The following is a 23,706-nucleotide window of genomic DNA, read 5'->3' on the forward strand; positions in this document are numbered from 1 at the left end:
TTTTTAACATCCAATTTTGTCTAAATTTAAAGGCAGTTGTTTTTTTTTCCTTGTGCATGTATCTTTGGCTTATTCCATCTTTTTTTTTTGTTATTACTTTAATTTTAATAGAGTCCTCGTCTCTCTACTTCCCTCCGTGCTTCTTTCTGTCCCTCCTTCTCAATTTCTCCTATATGTTATCCATTTCTTCAAAATAAAAACTGGTAATATTATATTCTTTGCATCCTTATTAATTTAGCATTTGAAATGAGTAGGTTATTTCACACATCTTTAAACATTGATCTGGAAGAGTTTATCTAATGTAGGAAAAATTCAGAAAACTATTGTGATTATGGCTTTTCTCCTTATCAAAAAAAAAGTAAAGTGAAAATTATTCAAAGAAAGTAGAGATTATATAGATAATATTATGCAAAACTTTTTAAATGAAGGACTTAAGCATTATGGTCTACTTTAGCAGTAATGGCTCACTTCATCTGTACTGTAAATAATATTACATATTTTTAATTCAATATATGCATACTATGGGAAATGGTTATTTTATAAAGATCATCTCTGACTTATTTAAGGATAAGAGACAATATAAGATGCTATATGGTAACAAGAAAATGTAACACCTTATACTGTAATCAGATCAGTGCTTTGACCATATATGTTTAATATCATTAAATATATATATAACATATAGCTATGTAATATTTGCATATATACCCATTTTGTCTTTAATTTATATGTATAACATTTTATATATATTTTTGCGTATCTTAATTTGCAAGAGAGCTTCAGAAGTTAACTTGTATATTCATGTTTATATAAATGGTCAAATTTATGCTTAACTAAAAGGAATATACTTTAATAAATTGACTCATTTTAACATTGTGTCTATATTTGATCAAAATATTTGCTACTGATTTTTATTTAAAAAGAGATTTCAAATTTAAAACATTATATCAAGTAATTATGAAAAATAAATTATTTTAACTCTTCTGTATTGAATTAGTCTCTTCTAGATTACCTTATAAAAATAAAAATGTGATAAATTTTATGTACTCCCTATTTATTTACAACCTTAACCACTTCCTTCTAAATGATAAAAGAAATATAATTTGATCAAAGATAAATGTTTATTATCTAAGAATAAGCAGCCAAAAAAATAATTTAAACTTCGAATAATTTTAAAATATATTTTAAAATGAAACATAACTATTTAATGAAACTTTAGTGGTAATTTAAGATTGACTAGAAATCAAAGATTTATTGCTAATGGCTTAGCCATCCAATACACAACTAAAAATGGTACATATGTGAAGGAATTAAAGAGAAAGATGTTTATACAAGAATTAATTAATACCCTTTAAGAGGTATCAATTCAGTTATAAAAACATTTCTTGAATGACTCTTATTTGTCAGGCAGTCTAAAAGATTATACTTTTAAATAGTGATTTATAAGAATAAGTTGAGGGGAAAAATGACAAATGAAATAACATCAAGAAAGATAGTAGACTAAGTATAATTTTTATGTTTATACAAATCATTAAGATTAATATGTTGGCACACATACAGACAAAATGATAGAAACTTAAAAGTAGAGCTAAAACTTTAAAAGTAGGCCTTTTAAAATAAAAACTATAGGGGCGCCTGGGTGGCGCAGTCGGTTAAGCGTCCGACTTCAGCCAGGTCACGATCTCGCGGTCCGTGAGTTCGAGCCCCGCGTCAGGCTCTGGGCTGATGGCTCGGAGCCTGGAGCCTGTTTCCGATTCTGTGTCTCCCTCTCTCTCTGCCCCTCCCCCGTTCATGCTCTGTGTCTCTCTGTCCCAAAAATAAATAAAAAACGTTGAAAAAAAAATTAAAAAAAAATAAAAAAAAAAAATAAAAACTATAATGTTTCATAATAAATATACATTTTCAGTTATGATTAAAAATTATAATTTCAGTTTATTTTTACAAATCAAAATAATACACTACAGAGAACAAAATGGTCACATCTTTACATATAAGAAATTATAATGGTTTACACAAAAATTCCTTTTTTTAATGTTTATTCATTTATTTTGGGAGAGAGCATATACATTCATGCTCTCACATGTACCCGTGAGCAGAGGAAGGGCACAGAGAGAGGAAGCAAGAGAGTCGCAAGTGGGCTCCATGCTCAGCTCAGAGCCCAACCATGAGATCATGATCTGAGCAGGAATCAAGAGTCAGACACTTAAACGACTGAGCCACCCAGGTCTCCTTACACAAAATTTCTTTTCTTTAATTTTTTTAGCAGTTATTTATTTATTTTGAGAGAGAGAGAGAGAGAGAGAATGGGGGAGGGGCACAGAGAGAGAGAGGGAGAGAGAGAACACCAAGCAGGCTCCTCACTGTCCGTGCAGAGCCCAACATGGGGCTCAATCTCACGAACTGTGAGATCAAGACATGGGCTGATACCAAGAGTTGGACACTTAACTGACTAAGCCACCCATGCGCCCCTTATGCAAAAATTCTTAATTAAAATATGTTGTTTGAATAAAACATGATAGCATCATTGATTTTAAAATTAGTGATTCACTGGTATATTTTCTTTAAATGTTATAAAGAAAGTAACCAACCCCTATGCTGTTCAAGAATCAGCTGTATTTTGTTTTGGTATATGTGTGCTTATTTGTTTTGGCATATGTACCATATACATATGGGCATATATATATATATATATATATACACACATACACATACATATTATATATTATTGTATATATTAAAATATATATACATAATATATATTATAATATATATAATAAAATATAATATACATATCATATACATATCATATATGTACATTATATGCATATAATATATAAATATAATATATAATATATTATATTATACAATATAAATATAAATATATTATATTATATAATATATACTATGTATATATATATTATACATTTGAGTTGATTTGCAATAGAAATCATAAGTTGGCAACAAGAAGGAGATATCCCCTATCTCTCTGTATAAGTACTCACTATTTTATTCCTGCTAGAGACAAATTCATTTTTGAATTTGACAAATTCATTTTAGATCACTTCCAACACAATAGGTTGCCACATTATGGAAAACAAAAACAAAAACACTGGTGTTGTCTAGTATTCATTTTCAGCATATGAAGAACAGACACTGATAAGTCATTTACATTGTATCTCTTGAGCTGTAACATAATTGGTTTGTATTTTTACTAGGCTATTCTAAAACAATCTCAATTCAGCAAGAAGGTGTTTCAGTGATCATTAGCATTGCCAGTGGTTAGAGTAGTAGTTTCCATTGATGCAAAAATTACCTTTGTTCTGGTAAAAAGTACCCTTTTCAGTAGCTGGTAAGTAACTAAACACTGTGCCATGGAGATATGTAGTGGGATATTTGGGGTTTGATAAAAGCCTGGAGCTCAGATACTATCTGTGGGTGAATACAAGTAGCACTCCTCCCTGGGGAGACTCTGGGAAATCTGTGAGACAGAAATTGTATTCCCTTCCCATAACGATTAAAATTATTAAAATATATTTTATTGACTGAAAATCAATGAGAAATGAAACAGCCGGTCTTCTTTCCTCTCCTTTCCCAAGAGACTCTTTCTGTGATGGAAAAGATGAAGACTCAAGTAGCCTAGTTCAGGCACAAGAAGGAACTGTTAATGCTACATCAATTGTAAGCTCCATCTTTTCCAAGGGGGAAAGTCTCCTTCCCTTAGATCAGGGAATAAGCAGAAAAGGAGGAGGAGATGGTAGTTAACTTTATCTCTGTCTTCTCGTTTTGTCCACGCACCAAATAAATGGAATCATTTCCTATACTGCTGTTCAAAGTGCTACTTTTATTCGGCACTTAATTCAGAGAATTAGTTTGTTTGAAATACTCTATAAACAACTAAAGCACACCCAGAAACCCTGAGAAGCTCCTACTTCCCAGAAGGAAGGAAGGCAGAGTTAACAAATAAATTTCAAGGAAGTTTCAGTTAAGGACTTTTCCAAACCTTAGTTTTACCTCCTAGGATGCTGTAACCTAGAATTCCATCATTGAGTACATAAGTATTTGGTTTAAGAAACATTTTTCAGCCTGTGAGACCAAAATGATATTTAACAAACTGATCTTATTAAAAATAACTACTATGGGGACACTTGGGTGGCTCAGTTGGTTAAGCCTCTGACTCTTGATTTCTGCTTAGGTTGTGATCTCATGGTTCATGGGTTTAAGTCGCACATCTGACTCCTTGCTGACAGTGTGGAGTGTGCTTGGGATTCTCTTCTCTCTCTTGCTCTCTGCCCCTTCCCTGCTCATACTCTCTCTCATTCTCTCTCTCTCAAAACAAATTAATAAACATTAAAAATAATAACTACTATGGGAAGTTATTGCACATTCAGATAATTAGACAAAAATTATTAATCATGTTATTCCTATCAAGTTGGTCAAAATAGGTTACTTTTTAAATTAAAATTTTCTTCTATTTTATTATTTTCCTTCAATACGCCAAGTGGTTTTTAAAGTCCAAAAAATATAAAGTTACTAAACCAGATATATTTTTTTAAAAAGAGGCATAAAGAAAAAAAACATAATCCCTTATTTTGTATATTTTGAATACATTTGGAAATCAGTATTTAAAATGATTCAAATGCTCTGAAAAGATATCTCTTGAAAATCAAATAGAATAACCATAGAGAAAGCAATGCATAAGGCAGTTGCAAAGTGGGTAATTTATCTCTTTAGAGAAAAGGCTTCAACTTATATCATGCTGAGCCTGCCAAGCAGAGGACTATTTGGAATAGTATTTTCAGGGCAAACACTGTTTCATTAAGAAGTAGGTCGGAAGTAGCTTTGTCATTTAAATATTCCAAATTAAACATTTCCATAACATTTTCAAATAAAAAATGAATCCAATTGCAGCAATTTTGCCATTTCAAACAATAGACAGGCTATTGAATTCCTGTTAGAATCTTCAGAAGGAAGAATTTGTGTTATTCCACAATGTAATTTGCATAAAAATGTAACAATGGCATTGATGTTTATAAAGAGCATCAAATGATGTCAAAACATAATACAGTTTTGGGATGGGTCCTCTTCCTTTAATAAAACACATTTGATTCCCAATTATTATTTATAACATGCAGCTTCCTTCTGTGAAGATAAAACTCAAACCAATTAAGAGCATTTCTTTCAGCCATATACACTGGAGTTTTGCAAACAACAAAATGAGTCCACTGAGGAAAAGACTTAAAGAGTTATAAACAAAGCTGATGTATAAAGAATGTTTTAAAGGACAAAAACTAAGTCATTAAGCACTCTAAGTGTTGCTATAATGATGAAATACAAGTATAAATCTAAGGAGTGAATCCTACAGTCTGCTTTCAAATCATTTGCATTCATTGGAATATTGATGCACTGTCTAGCTGATCCCATGTATCTGTCTGTGTTTTTTCTAACTTCCATCTCCCATTTCTCTAGCAGTTACAGTATTCATCTAAAGAAAGAGCAGTTTTTTTTTTCTCCCTGTTTTTGTGCTTGAAAGTTTAACAAGTGAAAGCTATTTCTTCTTACACCTTAACTGTTGTGGCAACAATAATGTCTTATATTTTCTTTTTAACTGCACAAAAGAAATATGAAACTCACTATATTGTCATTCAGACCATTTTTTAATTCTAAAAACATCAGCTTTTTTTTTTGAGAGAGAGAGAGAGAGAGAGGTGAAGCATAACCAGGGGAGAGGCACAAGGAGAGGGAGAGCGAATCTTGAGCAGCATCCATGTCCAGAACAGAGCCCAATGAGGGACTTGATCTCATGACCATGAGATCATGACCTGAGCAGAAATTAAGAGTCAGACATTTAACTGACTGAGCCATCCAGGCACCGGGCACCCCAACATCAACCTTTAAAAAAATTATATTGCTGGTACTTATATGATTGTTTTTATCTCTGTTTACTCATTCTTCTTAAGATTAGGAAAAGAAAATATTTAAGAAGCCACTAAAATATTCCAAAGCTTTTAAGTCCTATGGTTGCTCACCTGCCCTGGTCTGGCGTTTTCACATACAAAAGTGTCATAGAACACTGCAAATTGTGGGGCATTGTCATTAACATCCAAAATTCTGACAAAAACAGCCACACGAGTCATCTCTTTGGGATTGTCTAGAAAAGGGAAAGGAAAAATTTGTTTAGGAAGACACATTTGTGCACCAGATTTAATTTATACAGGCATCTTGTGGATATTAAGTGCTCACATAAAAATAAGCATCGTGTTCATTTTACTAACATAATGAGCAAATGCAATAAAGAAAATCACTACAGAGCCTAATTAAGTAGTCATAAATTCAGTTATTATTGGCCTCAAGAGTACTACTATTATTTTGGAAAATCTTTTCAAAAGCAAAATCCAGTGTAAATGAGTTCATATTGTATTTGTGTCCTGACTGTCCAAAATATGTAAAATAAGAACAAATAGTTATTAAATCTTTATCATACAGTATTATATTAAGCTTCAGCAAGTTTTTGGTTGAAGAAATAATTTTAAATAAATTATTAACTAGCCCATAGTCATAAGCTCGTAATGAGTAGTTTTTATATTACAACTTACCCTCCTGACTACTTTAATCACTAAAATGTATTCCAATAGCGACTCTCAATTCTTCTTTTGGAAATTTTAATATACAGCTACTAATTTTACAAGTTGGATGGAAATTTACAGTAAAATATAAGCATTTGAATTTTTCATTAATTGTTACTGGTACAACTTCAACAATCCAGGCTGAATTTTGTAAAATAAAGTTAGTTTGGTAGTAATATATAGTAGAATAATAATGTTTTGGTTTTTTTCCTACAAATTTAAAAATCAACAGCATCAAAGTTTTCACATAAAAATATGCATTAAAATTGTCTTAATTTGTAAGTGGAATTTTAAAATATTAATGTCTATTTACAGACATGAGGTAACAACGTAGCATGGAGTAACAATCTTGTATTAATCATAATTCCATTATCTCAACAATGGGATTTTCTAGGAATGTGTACTGATATCTAAGAGTGATTTGACATCTTAAATTCAGGTTCTATTTATCAACCTTTGTGATGTCAAAATCTTAGTCTTTGGATATAGTTGAACTTCTATGTGGACTTCAGCAAAGTCAAACTGAAGATCAGTATAAAAGAACAAAGGAAGTAAATAGCTAAAAACAAAGGAAAGCAGGGGTCTAAGAAAGATAGTGGAGGAGGATGGAAACCCTCAGCTTGTCATGTCCCTGAAATGCACCTAGATCAGCACCAAACCATTTTGCACACCTAGGAAATTGATATGAGGATTAACACCACAATCTGCATAACCTGAGCCACAGAATTCAGCAGAATTCAGAATTCAGGAATGTGGAGGGGTGAAGTGGGAGAGAGAGAAGCCACAGAGGGTAGGGAGCTGTTTTTTTTTTTTTTTTTTCAGATAGAGGATAGAGAAAGGGGGAGAGTGCAGTAAATCGGGATCATGCAAGAAAAGCACTCCCCCAAAAGTTGCTGGAGAGAGAGAGAAAGAAAGAGTGAAAACACTCACAGGGGACTGAACAAGAATTCTGTTCCCCAAAACCATTGACAGGGAGAAAGGAAAGGATTTCAACACCATTAGGATTATATAAACAGTGGAGCACAGAGTCTGAAATTCTGGTGCTTAGTGCCTGTTGGTGCTCTGGGGAGGAAGTAGTGACAATACCCAGGAGCAGGCAGCGAGGTCTGAGGGGTTCATGTGCCATGGGGGAGAAGCGTCACTGTGTAATTACACAATCATTTTCTGGGGCAAGCAGGCACCCGGTTGTTGCTCAGCAAGACCCTTTCCCAGAGAGTTGGCATGGGCCTAAGTCACAGGGGTCTCTGCAGAGAGGGGTTTTGAAACACAGCCCCACCTGAGATAAAACTCTGAAGGGAGGTGCTGCCTGGCAGGCTGAGGCTTGGACATGGACAGGGTAGAGGCAAGGAGTGGAAGGAGCCCTGAGACAAAGGAGGGGCTTCATGAGAGCATGAAGTTCCTATGCCACAGACTAGGAAGCTGGGTGAGGCCATTTCCACCTCTCCTGCACATGCATACGCATGCGCATCCAACCCAGTAAACTAAGTAGCTCCACATAGTGGAGAATGGAGCCATTACACCAAGCCCCAAACAAATGCATCCTCCAAGCACATCCCCTAGACAACCAGCACAAGTCTCTCTGCTTGCTTCGTGTATGGACTATATAGAGTGCTTCATAGCTCAAGTTCTAGGGGACACTGAGTGTTAACTTCATTTGGGTTTCATTCTGTTTGCTGGTTCATTTATTTATTCGTTGTTGTTTTGTTTTTCTTTTGTTGTTTTTTTTGCTTCTGTCTTTCTTGAAATTGTTTTTTTTTTCTTTTCTTTTTCTTCGTTACAGAAAGACACAAAATTATTTTTATTTTCACTTTTGCAAGAATATTTTTTTATTATTTTCATTATTTTTACTATTTTTTGTAGTTTTAAAATTCTATTTTATTATTTATTTCATTTTGTTATATTTTATTATACAAATATTGTTTAATCTTTAAAACTTTTCTTAATTTTTTTTTTCTTTTCTATCTTTTCTCTACTTTTTTCTCTATTCTACCAAGCTTCTTTCAACAAGCAGACCAAAACACATCTATGATCTAGTTACCTTTATTTAATTTTTCTGTTTTGTTTATAATTTTTTTAATTTAAAATTTTTATTTTATTAATTCTTTTTCTTCCTCCATAATGACAAAACGAAGGAATTCACCCCAAGAGAAAGAACAGAAAGGAATGACAGCCAGGGGCTTAAGAAACACAGATATAAGCAAAATGTGTGAACTAGAATTTAGAACCATGATAGTAAGAATACTAGCTAGGGTTGAAAAAAAACATAGTTTCCCTTTCTGCAGAGATAAAAGAAGTAACTAGTCAGGACAAAATTAAAATACTATATTCAACATGCAATCTTGAGTTGATGCCATGATGATAAGAATGGACGAAGCAGAGCAGTGAATCAGACACATAGAAGATAAAATTATGGAGAATAAAGAAGCAGAAACAAAAAGAGGGAAACAAAGTCAAAAGGGCACAATACAAGACTTAGAGAACTCTGTGACACATTAAAAAGGAATAATATACAAATCTTAGGAGTCCTAGAAGATGAAGAGAGAGAAAAAAGGACAGAAGGCTTATGTGAGAAAATTATAGCAGAAAAAGTTCCTAATCTTGGGAAGGACACAGACATCAAAATCCAAGAAGCACCAAGAATTACCATTAGATTAAACAAAAACTGACCATCAGCAAGGCATATCATAGTCAAATTCACAAAATGTGCAAACAAAGAAAGAATTATGAAAGCAGCAAGGGAACAAAATCCTTTAATGTATAAGGGAAGACACATCAGGGTTGCAGCAGATCTATCCACAGAAACTTAGCAAGCCAGAAAGGGGGGGCAGGATATATCCAACGTGCTAAATCTGAAAAATATGCAGCCAAGAATTCTTTATCCACTAAGGCTGTCATTCAAAATAGAAGAAGAGATAAAGAGTTTCCCAGACAAACAAAAACTAAGAGTTCATGACTACTAAACCAGCCCTGCAAGAAATTTTAAGGGTGACTCTCTGAGAGAAGAGATGAAACAAAACAAAAAAAGATCAAAAGCAACAAAGACTATAAAGGACCAGAGAACATCACCAGAAACTCCAATTACAGGCAACATAATGGCACTAAGTTCATATCTTTCAGTAGCCACTCTAAATGTCAATGGGCTAACAGCTTCAATCAAAAAACACAGGGTATCAGAATGGATGAGAAAGCAAGACCAACCTATATGCTGCTTACAAGAGACGTATTATAGACCTAAAGACACCTGAAGATTGTAGGTAAGGGGAAGGAGAATCATCTCTCATGCCAATGGTCACCAAAAGAAAGCTTGAGTAGCCATACTTATTTATGGAAAACAAATTAGCTTTTAAAATACTGTAACAAGAGATAAAGAAGGGCATTATATCATAATTAAGGGATCTATCTACCAAGATCTTACAATTGTAAACATTTATGCCCCCAACGTGGAAAATATATAAATCAATTAATCACAAACATACAGAAATTCATTGATAATAATACCATAATAGTAGGGGACTTCAACACCCCACTTGCAGCAATGGACAAATCATGTAAACAGAAAATCAACAAGGAAACAATGACTTTGAATGACACAGTGGACCAGATGGCCTTAACAGATATATTCAGAACATTTCATACCAAAGCAGCAGAATACACATTCTTCTTGAGTACACATGGAACATTCTCCAGAATAGATCACACACTGGTACACAAATCAGCCCTCAACAAGTATGAAAATATCGAGATCATATGGTGCATATTTTCAGACCACAATGTTATAAAAGTCGAAATCAACACAAGAAAAAAATCTGGAAAGACAATAAATACTTGGAGACTAAAGAACATTCTACTAAAGAATAAATGGGTTAACCAAGAAGTTAAAGAGGAAATTAAAAAGTACACGAAAACCAACGAAAATGAAAACACAACAGCCCTAAACCTCTGGGATGCACGAAAGGTGTTCATAAGAGGGAAGTATATAGCAATCCAGGCCTTCCTAAAGAAATAAGAAAGGTCTCAGATACACAACCTAATCTTATACCTAAAAGAACTGGAAAAAGAACAGCAAATAAAGCCCAAAACCAGCATAAAAAGGGAAAAAATAAAGATTAGAGCAGACATCAATGATATTGAAATTAAAAACAAAAACAAAAAACAAAAACAAAACAGTAGAACAGATCAATGAAACCAGGAGCTTGTTCTTTGAAAGAATTAACAAAATTAATAAACCCCTAGCCAGTTTGATCAAAAAGTAAAAGGACCCAAATCAATAAAATCATTAATGAAAGAGGAGAGATCACAACCAACATTGCAGAAATACAAACAATAATAAAAGAATATTATGAGCAATTATATGAGAACAAATTGGGCAATCTAGAAGAAATGGACAAATTCCTAAAAACATACAAACTACCAAAAATGAAACAGGAAGAAATAGAAAATTTGAACAGACCTATAACCAGTAAAGAAATTGAATCAGTAATCAAAAATCTCCCAGAATCAAGAGTCCAAGGCTGGATAGCTCTCCAGGGGAATTCTACCAAACATTTAAAAAAGACTTAACACCTATTTTTTGAAGCTGTTCCAAAAAAATAGAAATGGAAAGAAAACTTCCAAAAAATTCTATGAGGCCAGCATTACCTTGATACCAAAACCAGACAAAGACCCCACTGAAAAGAACTACAGGCCAATTTCCTTTATTAACATGGATGCAAAACAACAAGATACTAGCAAACTGGATCCAACAATACATTAAAAGGATTATTTACCACGATCAAGTGGGATTTATTCCTGGGATGCAGGGCTGGTTCAATATCTGCAAGTCAACAAATGTCATACATCACATTAATAAAAGAAAGGATAAGAACCACATGATCTTATCAACAGATGCAGAGAAAGCATTTGACAAAATACAGCATCTTTTTTTGATAAAAATCATCAAGAAAGTAGGGATAGAAAGATCACAACTCAATATCACAAAAGCCATATACAAAAGACCCACTGCTAATATCATCCTCAATGGGGAAAAACTGAGAGCTTTCCCCATAAGTCCAGGAACACAACAAGGATATCCACTCTCACCTCTGTTATTCAATATAGTGTTGGAAGTCCTCACCTCAGCAATCAGACAACACAAAGAAATAAAAGGCATCCAAACTGGCAAGAAAGAAGTCAAATTTTCACTCTTTGCAGATGACATGATACTCTATGTGAAAAACTCAAAAGACTCTACCAAAAAAACTGCTAGAACTGATCCATGAATTCAGCAAAGTCACAGGCTATAAAATCAACGTATAGAAATCAGTTGAATTCTATTCACCAACAATATAGCAGGAGAAAGAGAAATCAAAGAATCGATCCCATTTACAATTACACCCAAAACCATAAAATACCTAGGAATAAAACTAACCAAGAGGTGAAAAATCTATACACTGACACTATACTGAAAATTATAGAAAGTTTATGAAAGAAATTGAAGAAGACACACAAAAAAATGGAAAAACATTCCATGCTCATGGATTGGAAGAACAAATATTGTTAAAATGCCGATACTACCCAAATCAAACTACATATTCAATGAAATCCCTATCAAAATAACACCAACATTCTTCAAAGAGCTAGAACTATCTTAAAATTTGTATGGCACCAGAAAAGACCCTGAATAGCCAAAATAATGCAAAAAAAAAAAACACAAACAAACAAAAAACAAAAACAAAAACCAAAAAAAAAAAAAAAAAAAAAAAAACAAAGCTGGAGGCATCACAATTCTGGAATTCAAGCTATATTACAAAGCAATATTCATCCAGACAATAGGGTACTGGCACAAAAACAGATACACCGATCAATGGAACATAATACAGAACCCAGAAATGGACCCACAAATATATGGCCAATTAATGAAAGAATATCCAATGGAAAAAAGACTGTCTCTTCAGCAAATGGTGTTGGGAAAACTGGATGGAAACATGTAGAAAAATGAACCTGGACCAATTTCTTTAACCATACACAGAAATAAACTCAAAATGGATGAAAGACCTAAACATAAGACAGGAAGCCATTAACATCCTAAAGGAGAAAACAGGCAACAACCTTTTTGACCTTGGCTGCAGGAACTTCTTATTGGATATCTTCAGAGGCAAAGGAAACAAAAGCAAAAATGAACTATTGGACCTCATCAAGATAAAAAACTTCTGCATAGCAAATGAAACAATCAGAAAAACTAAAAGGCAACTGACAGGATGGGAGAAGATATTTGCAAATGACATACCAAATAGAGGGTTAGTGTCCAAAATCTTTAAAGAACTTATAAAACTGAAAAACCCAAAAACAAATAATCCAGTGAAGAAATGGGTAAAAGGCATGAATAGATACTTTTCCAAAGAAAAAAACATCCAGATGGCTAACAGACACATGAAAAAAAATGCTCAACATCACTGATCATCAGTGAAATACAAACCAAAACCACAATGAGATACCACCTCACACCTGTCAGAATGGCTAACATTAACAACTCAGGCAACAACAGATGTTGGCAAGGATGCGGAGAAAGAGGATCTCTTTTGCACTGCTGGTGGGAATGCAAGCTGGTGCAGCCACTCTGGAAAACAGTACGGAGGTTCCTCAAAAAACCAAAAATAGAACTACCCTATGACTCAGCAATTGCACTACTAGGCATCTATCCAAGGGATACAGGTGTGCTGTTTCGAAGGGGCACACAGCCAATGTTTATAGCAGCAATATCGACAATAGCCAAAGTATGAAAAACTCCCAAATGTCAATCGACTGATGAATGAATAAAGAGATGGTATATGTAAACAATGGAATATTACTCACCCATCAAAAAGAATGGAATGTTACCATTTGTAACAACGTGAATGAAACTAGAGTGTATTATGCTTAGCAAAATAAGTCAGAAAAAGACAAATATCATATGACTTTACTCATATGTGGAATTTAAGATACAAACCAGATGAAATAAGGGAAAAGAAGCAAAATACTATAAAAACAGAAAGACAAACCGTAAGAGACTCTTAAATACAGAGAACAAACTGAGGGTTGATGGCAGGGTGTTGGGTGGGGGATGGGCTAAATGGGTGATGTGCATTAAGGAGGATGCTTGTTGGGATGAGTACTGGTGTTACATGTAAGTGATGCATCGCTAAATTCTATTCTGAAATCATTATTACACTGTATGTTAATTAACTTCGATGTAAATTTAAAACTAATAGTAATGATAATAATAAGAATAATAAATAACAAATAAAAACAAAGCAAAACAAAAATAACATATGAGGTGAGGGACAATAGCGATGTTATTAAGTGGCCTTTTACCCACAGGGTTTATGGATAGTATTATTTACCTTTGTGAAATTTATCTGACTTTCTATTTATCTCAATGATTTTCAAATACAAGAGTAAAAATTATTGTCATATCCAGATAGGGTGTATATTACTATTCAAAAGAATTTATTTCTTCCCCTTTCTCTCCATGTAATTATGATGTTACTAAAATAATGAAATCAGCACTTTTAAAAATAATGCTTAAGAACTGATTACTCAGCAGGAACGTTTACAAGGTTAAAGTCATATGAAGGAAGCAAACAGAGTTCTAAATCTATTTGAAGTGTGTTTATCTGCCTTCCTTTTCTTGAGGGAAATTTAAAAGGCATCCTCTCTTTAACACTCTTTTCCAGTCTTACACTTTTTAAACCATATATATTCCATTCTCAGGTTCTGATCTCATATTTACTAATGTATTGCTACCTACTGTTCACTTCTTGTGTGTCAGGTGGTTATAGAGTTCAGACCCTGGGAACACAGCTGCTTTGATTCCCAGATTCACCACTTACTCACTGTGTGACTTTGGCCAATTTACTCCATCTCTTTAATGCCTCAATTTACTCAGTATAAATCAAAATAGAACTTCTAATCTATGGAGTTAATGCATGAAAACTATCCAAAAAAAAAGGATTACTTTGTTGGTTAATTGCTCAATACATGTTGATTATTATTATTAAGATCATCTTTATTATCACCATCATACCTTTTTCATTTTCTTACATTTCTTGAGAGCTTATGCTATGTTACTCCACACAAAGCACTCACACAATAAAAATGTGTTAACTAGTTTTCCCACAGTTCATACAGGTCTGAAGAGGACCATGTGTGGGGAGAAGTGGAGAGAGGAGATAAAAAAGAACAGTCCATTCCACTCTTTTCCTACCTCCCTTAGTCCTAAACAATTTGCAAATAGCCAGAGTTTACCTACAAAGTGTTCACCTGCAAATAATCCTCAATCTACCTAGAGTTATTTGTTGCTATGAGGAGTAGTGGGAAGGGATGATTCTTCCATATTTTCTAGTATGTTCTTTTTCATATACTTAAATAGTAGACATAAGCAAAATATTTTCTTTCAATATAGAGTCCTGACATAAAAATAACTCTTGCTGGTAGCAATTCACTTTCTAACTATCCTGCAGAAGCCAAGAGAGACAGAAAAGTTTCAGATCTAAACAATTGCATTGTTAGTCCTTTGCCTGACACCATATGAAGATTCTCCAGCTTCTTTACAAACAATTCCAGTCTCTTCAAATCAAAAGCTAAATCCACAGGGATAAATGTGCTTATAAAGCATCAGGCCCAGAGTCACCTATTCAAACAACAGTGCTTACACTAATCTTTTTACAGATAGATGTTGCAGCTTATGTACAAATAAAAACATAAAGCATTCCAAGAGTCATCATACAGAATGGTAGCTGGCATATGTTTACCACCTGGGTCTCTCTCTGAGTCATCCAGGCGCACTCCACTGTAGCAGCAATGTATCAGCAATAAAGGATCTTAAAATGTGAGAGCATTCCTATGTATTCAACAGGCTTTTCCATACCCAAGAAAAGGAAAGCTTAGATTGTTATCTAGAAATCCGAGGCTTTAGAAAGATGTATCTTTTCTACCTGCTTAGGGCAAGAATTTCCACTGTCAAGGAACCACGTATAGAAAATGGAGTTCTTTGCTCATGAACTTCGCTCTCCTGTTCTCAGAAGGTATCGCGATGATTATAGCCAAATTTTCAGATGTGGGCAGAGGAACTCATTAGTGTCTACAACAGATTTCTACAATCCAAGTGTGACCTTAATTTTAGGGTTTTTATTCTCCAAATGGCGTTTAAAAATGTTTTTTGAAGAAGAAAAAGGGAAGTTTTTTCACGGTATAGCGCACTAAATAATTACCTGGAGCAGTGCTTGCCATATGATGTGCTACACTGCTGTGGGATGTAGAATTAAACTGTTAGAGGCAGGGCCTGAAATCGCATTGGTAAGAAGTCCATTTAAACATCATTCTGTCCTGCTTAGGGCTTGGTGTAATGCACACTTACCACAAACCCAGTGCTTAAAATCTAGGAAAAACAATTTCCTATATATGCTGTTTCCCTCTCTCCCTTATTCCTTTAATAGCCAGAACAGCATAATGGGCCCCTGACTGCTTGTGGCTTGGCAGGTAGGCATTTCCAGCAGCTACTCCATAAATTGATTTCACTTAAGGGCAAAAAATAGGCTTAGTTCTTAAAAAGAAGAACATAATTGGCTTTGCTTTTTACAGAATTGTAATTATTTCAACTAGCTTTAGAAGTTAAATTTCTCAAAGTATCTGAAATGGAAAATGCAATTCCTAACTCGTTAGGCTTGAATTAGGATCTTGAGTCAAGGAGAGAGCACAAACAATCATGATTCTGGAATGATCAGATTGGACCCTGTCAGACACATGACAACATGGTAATATGGAGATAGGTAATGGAAGTAAAAGCTTTCCTGAACATAAAAACTAAAAAAAAAAAAAAAAAAAAAAAAAAAAAAAAAATATTCGGTTAGCCTTAAAAGGCACAGCCATTTATATCACAATACAGAAAAAAATGGGTCATTTGGATGGTGGAGTTAATCTGTATTTCAGAGCCAGATTTAAGGACAAAGCTAAGTCTACTATTTTATCTTGATTGAATTCATTGTTAATGATCTGTCCAGCCTAGTTCCGTCCTTCTGAGACTTTTGCCAATTTGGCCCCAAGGCTCTGCCTTCCAAATCCTGGAATGGTGGCTTCAAATAACTTCACTGTGATATGTGTTTGTGGATTCAGCCTGGTATTTCAGATTTGGAATTTATAGGCTTAGTTTTTCCCCATGATTCAGTAACTAATTAATGCTTCTTTTTAAAACAGGTAAAGAGTTGCTTTATCCATGTAAATCACATTATAGGAATTAGAAACCACGAGTAAGTTTGCTTGAGTGGACAAAGCTGGCTTCATATGCAATTGTACAGGGCCTTACTCAAGAAGGGCCCCACACTTATTTTAAGGCTCTGTTGTTGCCATGTTAAATATCTTAATCATTTTTTTTAATTTTTTTTTAACGTTTATTTATTTTTGAGACAGAGAGAGACAGAGCATGAACGGGGGAGGGGCAGAGAGAGAGGGAGACACAGAATCTGAAACAGGCTCCAGGCTCTGAGCCATCAGCACAGAGCCTGACGCGGGGCTGGAACTCACGGACCGTGAGATCGTGACCTGAGCCGAAGTCGGACGCTTAACCGACTGAGCCACCCAGGCGCCCCTCCTAATTATTTTTAACAACAGATCTGACACTTTTATTTTATAATGGGCTCTGAAAATTGTGTAGCAAGTCATTTGAATGGGCAAGAACCTTTGCAATTAGATACAGATATGATTTTGAATCCTGGCTCTCCCTGTTATTACTGGGATGAAATTTTGTAAATTAGGTATAGAATTAAATACTGGATCTAGAAACAGAATGACTAGTTTTAAATCTTAGTTTTACTACTTCTGGTATTAGGACTTTGGCAAGTTTCCAAAACCCTTGAAGCCTTAGTTCCTTCTCTGATACATAAAGTCAATAAAAATATGAGTAGGAGAAAATTAATATAAAATTTTTAGAATAATACCTGGCACAGAGTGCTTAATGTTAGCTATTATTATCAATATCTTGGTCTCCTCATCTGTAAGAAGGAAGTAATAATAATAATACCTACCTACATGTATGTTGTTAAATGATACACACCTGGGGTGCCTGGGTGGCTAAGTTGGTTAAGCTTCCGACTTTGGCTCAGGTCATGATCTCACGATTCATGGGTTCAAGTTCCATTTCAGGCTCTGTGCTGATGGTTCAGAGCCTGGAGCCTACTTCGGATTCTGTGCCTCCCTCTCTCTCTGCCCCTCCCCTGCTCATGCTCTCTCTTTCTCTCTCTCTCTGTCTCAAAAATAACTAAACACTGAAAAAAAATTTTTTAAATGGTACACACCCAATGTTTAGCATCGATTTTAATTTACAGTGTCCATGTAATAAATTTAATGCATTTATTTCTCCCCCAAAGAGGATATATTTGGTGTCCAATTCTAGATAATTTTTATTAGTCAATATTAAATGTTGATTTGGGATACCTGTAGCGATGCCTCAGTATATATATATAAATTATTGAAAAGAATTAAAGGTGTTAAGAAGCCTTTTAAAAACAGACTAAAATTACAATTCATGCATATAATGAGAGGGAATTATTTTTTCGATGTTTATTTATTTTTGAGAGAGAGAGAGAGAAAGAGAGAATTAGTGGGGGAGGGGTAGAGAGAGAGGGAGACACAGAATCTGAAGCAGGCTCCAGGCTCCAAGTTGTCAGCACAGAGCTGGATGTGGGGCTCAAACCCACAAACTGTGAGATCATGACCTGAGCTGAAGTCGGACGCTTAACCAACTGAGCCACCCAGCCCCAGAAGGAATTATTTTTAAAATAAAATAAAACCTAAAACTATATGTTAAATATTATATACACAAATGTCATCTTACTGATTTCAGCAGCTATAACAGTTAGATTGTGCCATTGAGATAGTTCACGGTCAAGTGGCTTTGAAGTATAAAGGGATCCATTTCCAGAATGTATGTTAAAGATCCTGTCAAGGTCAGTATGGCGATCCAAGGAAAATCTGAACAAAAAAAGCAAAGAAAAATACATGGCAGTATTATCGGTTTGTAGGAGAAAATGTTGTAATGCGAACACACAGTAACATATCATAAGTTCATACAAGTACATAGTACTGATGTAGAACAAAGACTGTTTCATTGATTTATCTCACATACACCTGTGTGCATTGGTGCGTGCGCGCGCACACACACACACACACACACACACACACACCCATCTCCACCTCCCTCTTCTTCCGGAGGCAGGAGCTGCCACTTTGTTCCACATTCAAACGTTGGTCTTCTGAATATTTGTGTTATTAAATCACTACCTATTGCCATATTCAACGGAACGTGAAGTACTTTTCCTACAAGATAGTTGGGATTACAGATGGTTACAATACCAGTTGACTTTAGCCAGAAGCTGCGAATTCTGTTAGGGAATTACCATAAGGATCTAATGCAAAAACAAAAAAGAAAGAGAAAGAAAGAAAGAAAGAAAGAAAGAAAGAAAGAAAGAAAGAAAGAAAGAAAGAAAGAAAAAACATTCCCAGAAGCATAGTCTTTTTCTTAGTGATGAAATTGGAGACAATATTATTTTCATTAAAAGAGTAGGTTATCATAACACCTGGGTGGCTCAGTTGGTTAAGCATCTGACTTCAGCTCAGGTCATGATCTTGCGGTTTATGGGTTTGAGCCCCGTATCAGGCTCTGTGCTGACAGCTCAGAGCCTGGAGCCTGCTTTGGATTCTGTGTCTCCCTCTTTCTCTGCCCCTCCCCCACTCATGCTCTGTCTCTTTCCCTCTCAAAAATAAATAAGCATTAAAAATTTTTTAAAAATAATAGATTACCAATTTAGGATGATATTCAGTAACTTCATGGTATGATACCCATGAAGCTTGAGCTTGTTAACCACATGTATCATTAAAAAAATGCATATATTTTGACAAGAGGTGTTTAAAAAAACAGAAAATTTTGGGAAAGGAGTTTTCACACATTTGTACCAAATAAAGTCTTAGTATATGTATAAAAAACCAACTATGCTGCAAATTGATTAAAGGCATTGTGTTGGGATTCATTCTAAAGCCTACTGCCAGGTTTATCAATCAGGTTGATATAGTTGGCATAAATCCCATTATTTGGGGGATTGTCAGGCAAGATTTAAGCTAGCTATACCCCTCATTGGTTCCTGCCGGTTCACAATGCTAGTGGCTTACACATGCTTTATAGTGCCTGAGTTAGCCAGCATAATCCTCAAGTTATATTTAATGCTCCGTGTTAAAAAAACAAAGCAAAATAAAGGTAACAAGTCCTAAAGTAACATTCAGTTTTGGCATTTCTTTTCCTAAGCCACAGCTGTCATTTATTTTTTTTATGAAACATTATTTTTAAGTGGTGTTTTGTGAGTGATAATACAAAATGATTTTTAAAGTGCCATAAAACTATTTTCTCTTTTGATGTTCCAAATTTGTATAATATTTCCAAAAATCCATTTAAATTTATAATCCTTATGCTGGGTTTTGAATAAACTGCATTAGAGGAATGACATATCTTGTCAATACAGCTAATGTGATTTTACTTTTGAGGATTGCTTACTTTAGATTTTTATCTTAAATCAGTTCTAAATGGAACAGGACAATAATTAACAAATCTCCTCAATAAGCTCTAGCCCTCTCTATTATCAAAATGTGAATTCAGTTTTGCATGCAAACAACATGTCTTCCCAGTCACACATTAATTTGTAAAACACTGAATCTCTATATCTGGAATAATCATGAATTCTGTCTCAAGTTGACAAAGTTCTTTTACTCTAAAAGACTCAACATACCTCCCATACAAAAGTGCCTATACTACCCATCTCTGCCACTTACCACGTTGTATTTGGAATTCCCTGCAACATCAGTATGTGAGTTACATCTCAAACAGGAAATCAAAGATGACAAAATCAAGCATTGTTCTTGACAGAGTAGACACTCAATGAATATTATTTCTCTTACTGAATCTTCCTCCCTAACAGACTGAGAACTCCTTGAAAAATATGTTCATATCTGATACGGGGATCCACAGTATTTGTTAAATGAGAAAAAGAACAACTGATTTCTTTGACGTTCTGGCAAATAAGTTTTCTTATTTCTGTAGAAATATGCCGTGAAGTTGCAATATGTAGATCAAAATTAAGCATTATTGTCCATGTCATATAATTTTATGTGTGTTTCATCTTACTTCTTATAATTTGGTTTTAAAAATAATTAAAAATTTAGGAATTATGTAAGATTATGTTAAAGATACAGAGAGATCTTGGTCTTTTTTCAAACATGACATAATTATATTTTCTGATTCTCTATTGGCAAATTTTGTGTGCTAATTTTCATTTTATTTTTTAAAATCATTTCCAGAACAAACATTTAAGTAAAGCCCTTTGATTATTATATTAACATCTACACTATATGACATAAACAATTTAAAATGTCCCCAGTCCTATCTATTCCATAAATACATTGCATTAGTAAAACTATTATATTTCTGATTACACATATATATTTTTATTTTTATTTATTTATTTATTTTTTAATTTTTTTTTTAACGTTTATTTATTTTTGAGACAGAGAGAGACAGAGCATGAACGGGGGAGGGTCAGAGAGGGAGACACAGAATCTGAAACAGGCTCCAGGCTCTGAGCTGTCAGCACAGAGCCTCATGCGGGGCTCGAACTCACGGACCGCGAGATCATGACCTGAGCCGAAGTCGGACGCTTAACCGACTGAGCCACCCAGGCGCCCCACACATATATATTTTTAAACTAAATGGTCTATCAAGATTAATATCTCAAAATATTAAGTTGAATTTTCTATATCAAGTTAGCATTGATTCAATTATACAACAACCTTTATGACATAGACTTTGTCATTAATAAGCAATAACATCATTAATTGTATTGCAATGATTGACATAAATGGAGTCGTTTCTTAGACTTGCATTCTGATTATATATTTTATTTTTGTTTCAAAAATCCACGGACATATTTTGACATATAATAACCATCAATCTATAAGAGGATGCAAAATCTATTTCATTGTCTGGATAATATTTTACATTGCCACTTAACACCCCTGGATTTAAATTGAATTCTCCTTAGACATAATATATTTCTTTTGAAAAGGCCACTTTGAAACCTGGAACATAGAACACAGCCTGTTAAAGTCAATGAAGAGCTAGGCCAAGAAAATGCTTGGACAGTATTTAATAGGTAAAATTAAGTATGTATATTGGCTATATAAAGCCTTCAAAGTTAAAAATATCCAAGAATGGATCCATTTCAATGAAGACAAATGGATTGGGGAAGAGGCAATTATGGGGGATTCATGCTGGCAGATGAGAGCTGTACATGATTGCCATGTATGTGATTTGTGATGCTGTATGTGAATAGAAGAAAATATTCTGGTAATTTGAAACCACATGGATGGATCTAGAGAGTATAATGTTAAGTGAAGTAAGTCAGTCAGAGAAAGACAAATACCATATGATTTCACTCATATGTGTAATTTAAGAGACAAAAGAAATGAACAAAGGGGAAAAAAAGGAAAGAGAGAGAGAAAAACCAAAAAACTAGAGAACAGATGGTCACCAGAGGGGAGTTGGTGGGGGGAGTGGGTGACGGGTGAAATAGGTGAAAGGGATTAAGAGTACACTTATCTTGATGAGAACTGAGTAAGGTATGGGAGTGTTGAATCACTATATTGTACACCTGAAACTAATATAACACCATATTTTAGCTACACTAGAATTAAAAAAAAAAACATGAAAATAAAACAAAAATATTTAGATAAAGTTATGTAAATCAAGCACTAATATATATATGTATAAATATACACATATTATATATGTTATATATATGAAGACATATTATATATATATATATACATATATATATGTAATATATTATTTCAAGTTCCTTACTATATATATTATATATAATATGTCTTCACTTGAAGGTATGGCAGAACCTGTAGCAGTTTTAAGTTTGAGTTGAGTTAGAGGCACATGGCATACAAGATTTTTTTCTATTCTGCTGTTGTATACTTTGGAATCAAAGAAGAGTGTGCTTGGAAATTGTGTAATCATCATTTAAACTCTTACTTGACTAGTCCATGTGGAGCAAGGGGGAGGCACAATTAACCTATTGAGAATTAGGGAAAAGAGTGAAATACAAAACACATGATATACTAATGGTTTAAAATGGCCATTTTGGGGGCGCCTGGGTGGCGTAGTCGGTTAAGCGTCTGACTTCAGCCAGGTCACGATCTCGCAGTCCGTGAGTTCGAGCCCCGCGTCGGGCTCTGGGCTGATGGCTCGGAGCCTGGAGCCTGCTTCCGATTCTGTGTCTCCCTCTCTCTCTGCCCCTCCCCCGTTCATGCTCTGTCTCTCTCTGTCCCAAAAATAAATAAAAAATGTTGAAAAAAAAAATAATTAAAAAAAAATAAAAAAAAAAATGGCCATTTTGTTGGTAAATATTATATATAGATACCCGTATTTCTTTTTAAAATGATAGAACAAAATCAATAACAACTTTGAGTCTTTCTCATTTGTATGTGTTTATCATATTTCATGTGTTTTTGGGCTGCCATAAGAAAGCAAAGCAAAAATAAAAAGTGAAATTAAATTACTCTTATCTTTCTGGAATGCTCTATTTTCTTTACAAATATTTTTTGAAACAGCCAAAACAAAAACAAACAAAAACCTTCCCTTCTTTGATGGTAGGAGTACATGGGAGTTTCTAAAATGTATTTTCACTGAATTGTAACATTGTTGGAATCATATTCTTTTAAACTGTTACAACTCTCAACTTCTCATATCATTTAATAACTGAAAGCACAAAGAAGTGATTCAGTTACATTGTAATAGCACAGCTGACACAGTGTCCTTTATCTGTACTGGGATCAGAAGAACAAATACCTTAAAAGATACAGGCAGATGATACAAGCTAGGTTTTAGGCTAAAAGGCATGATTTGAAGTGGAGAAAATTATAAAGCTGTGCACGCCATGCCCCAAAACATTCAGAGATAATTTACTTTAAACACTTGTGCTCCTCAGATTGATGTACAACTTACAGACTCATATATTTC

General features: G+C 34.2%; 1 protein-coding gene across 2 annotated transcripts in view; it reads right to left on the bottom strand.

Moving 5' to 3' along the window:
* Positions 1-23,706, bottom strand: part of LOC132680702 (cadherin-10) — a 172,736-nt gene that overhangs the window by 22,584 nt on the left and 126,446 nt on the right. For both annotated transcript variants that reach the window (XR_013554672.2, XM_060634396.3), the window contains exons 8-9: positions 18,469-18,605; positions 6,027-6,148 (exon numbers count right to left, since the gene is read on the bottom strand). Coding sequence is in view for 1 of the 2 variants with exons in the window: in XM_060634396.3 (XP_060490379.2) it covers positions 6,027-6,148; positions 18,469-18,605 (259 nt within the window). In the remaining variant the exon portion in view is untranslated. The remainder of the gene's footprint in view (positions 1-6,026; positions 6,149-18,468; positions 18,606-23,706) is intronic.

The sequence above is a fragment of the Panthera onca genome, chromosome A1, assembly GCF_046562875.1.
Source record: "Panthera onca isolate mPanOnc1 chromosome A1, mPanOnc1 haplotype 2, whole genome shotgun sequence".
Taxonomy (NCBI): domain Eukaryota; kingdom Metazoa; phylum Chordata; class Mammalia; order Carnivora; family Felidae; genus Panthera; species Panthera onca.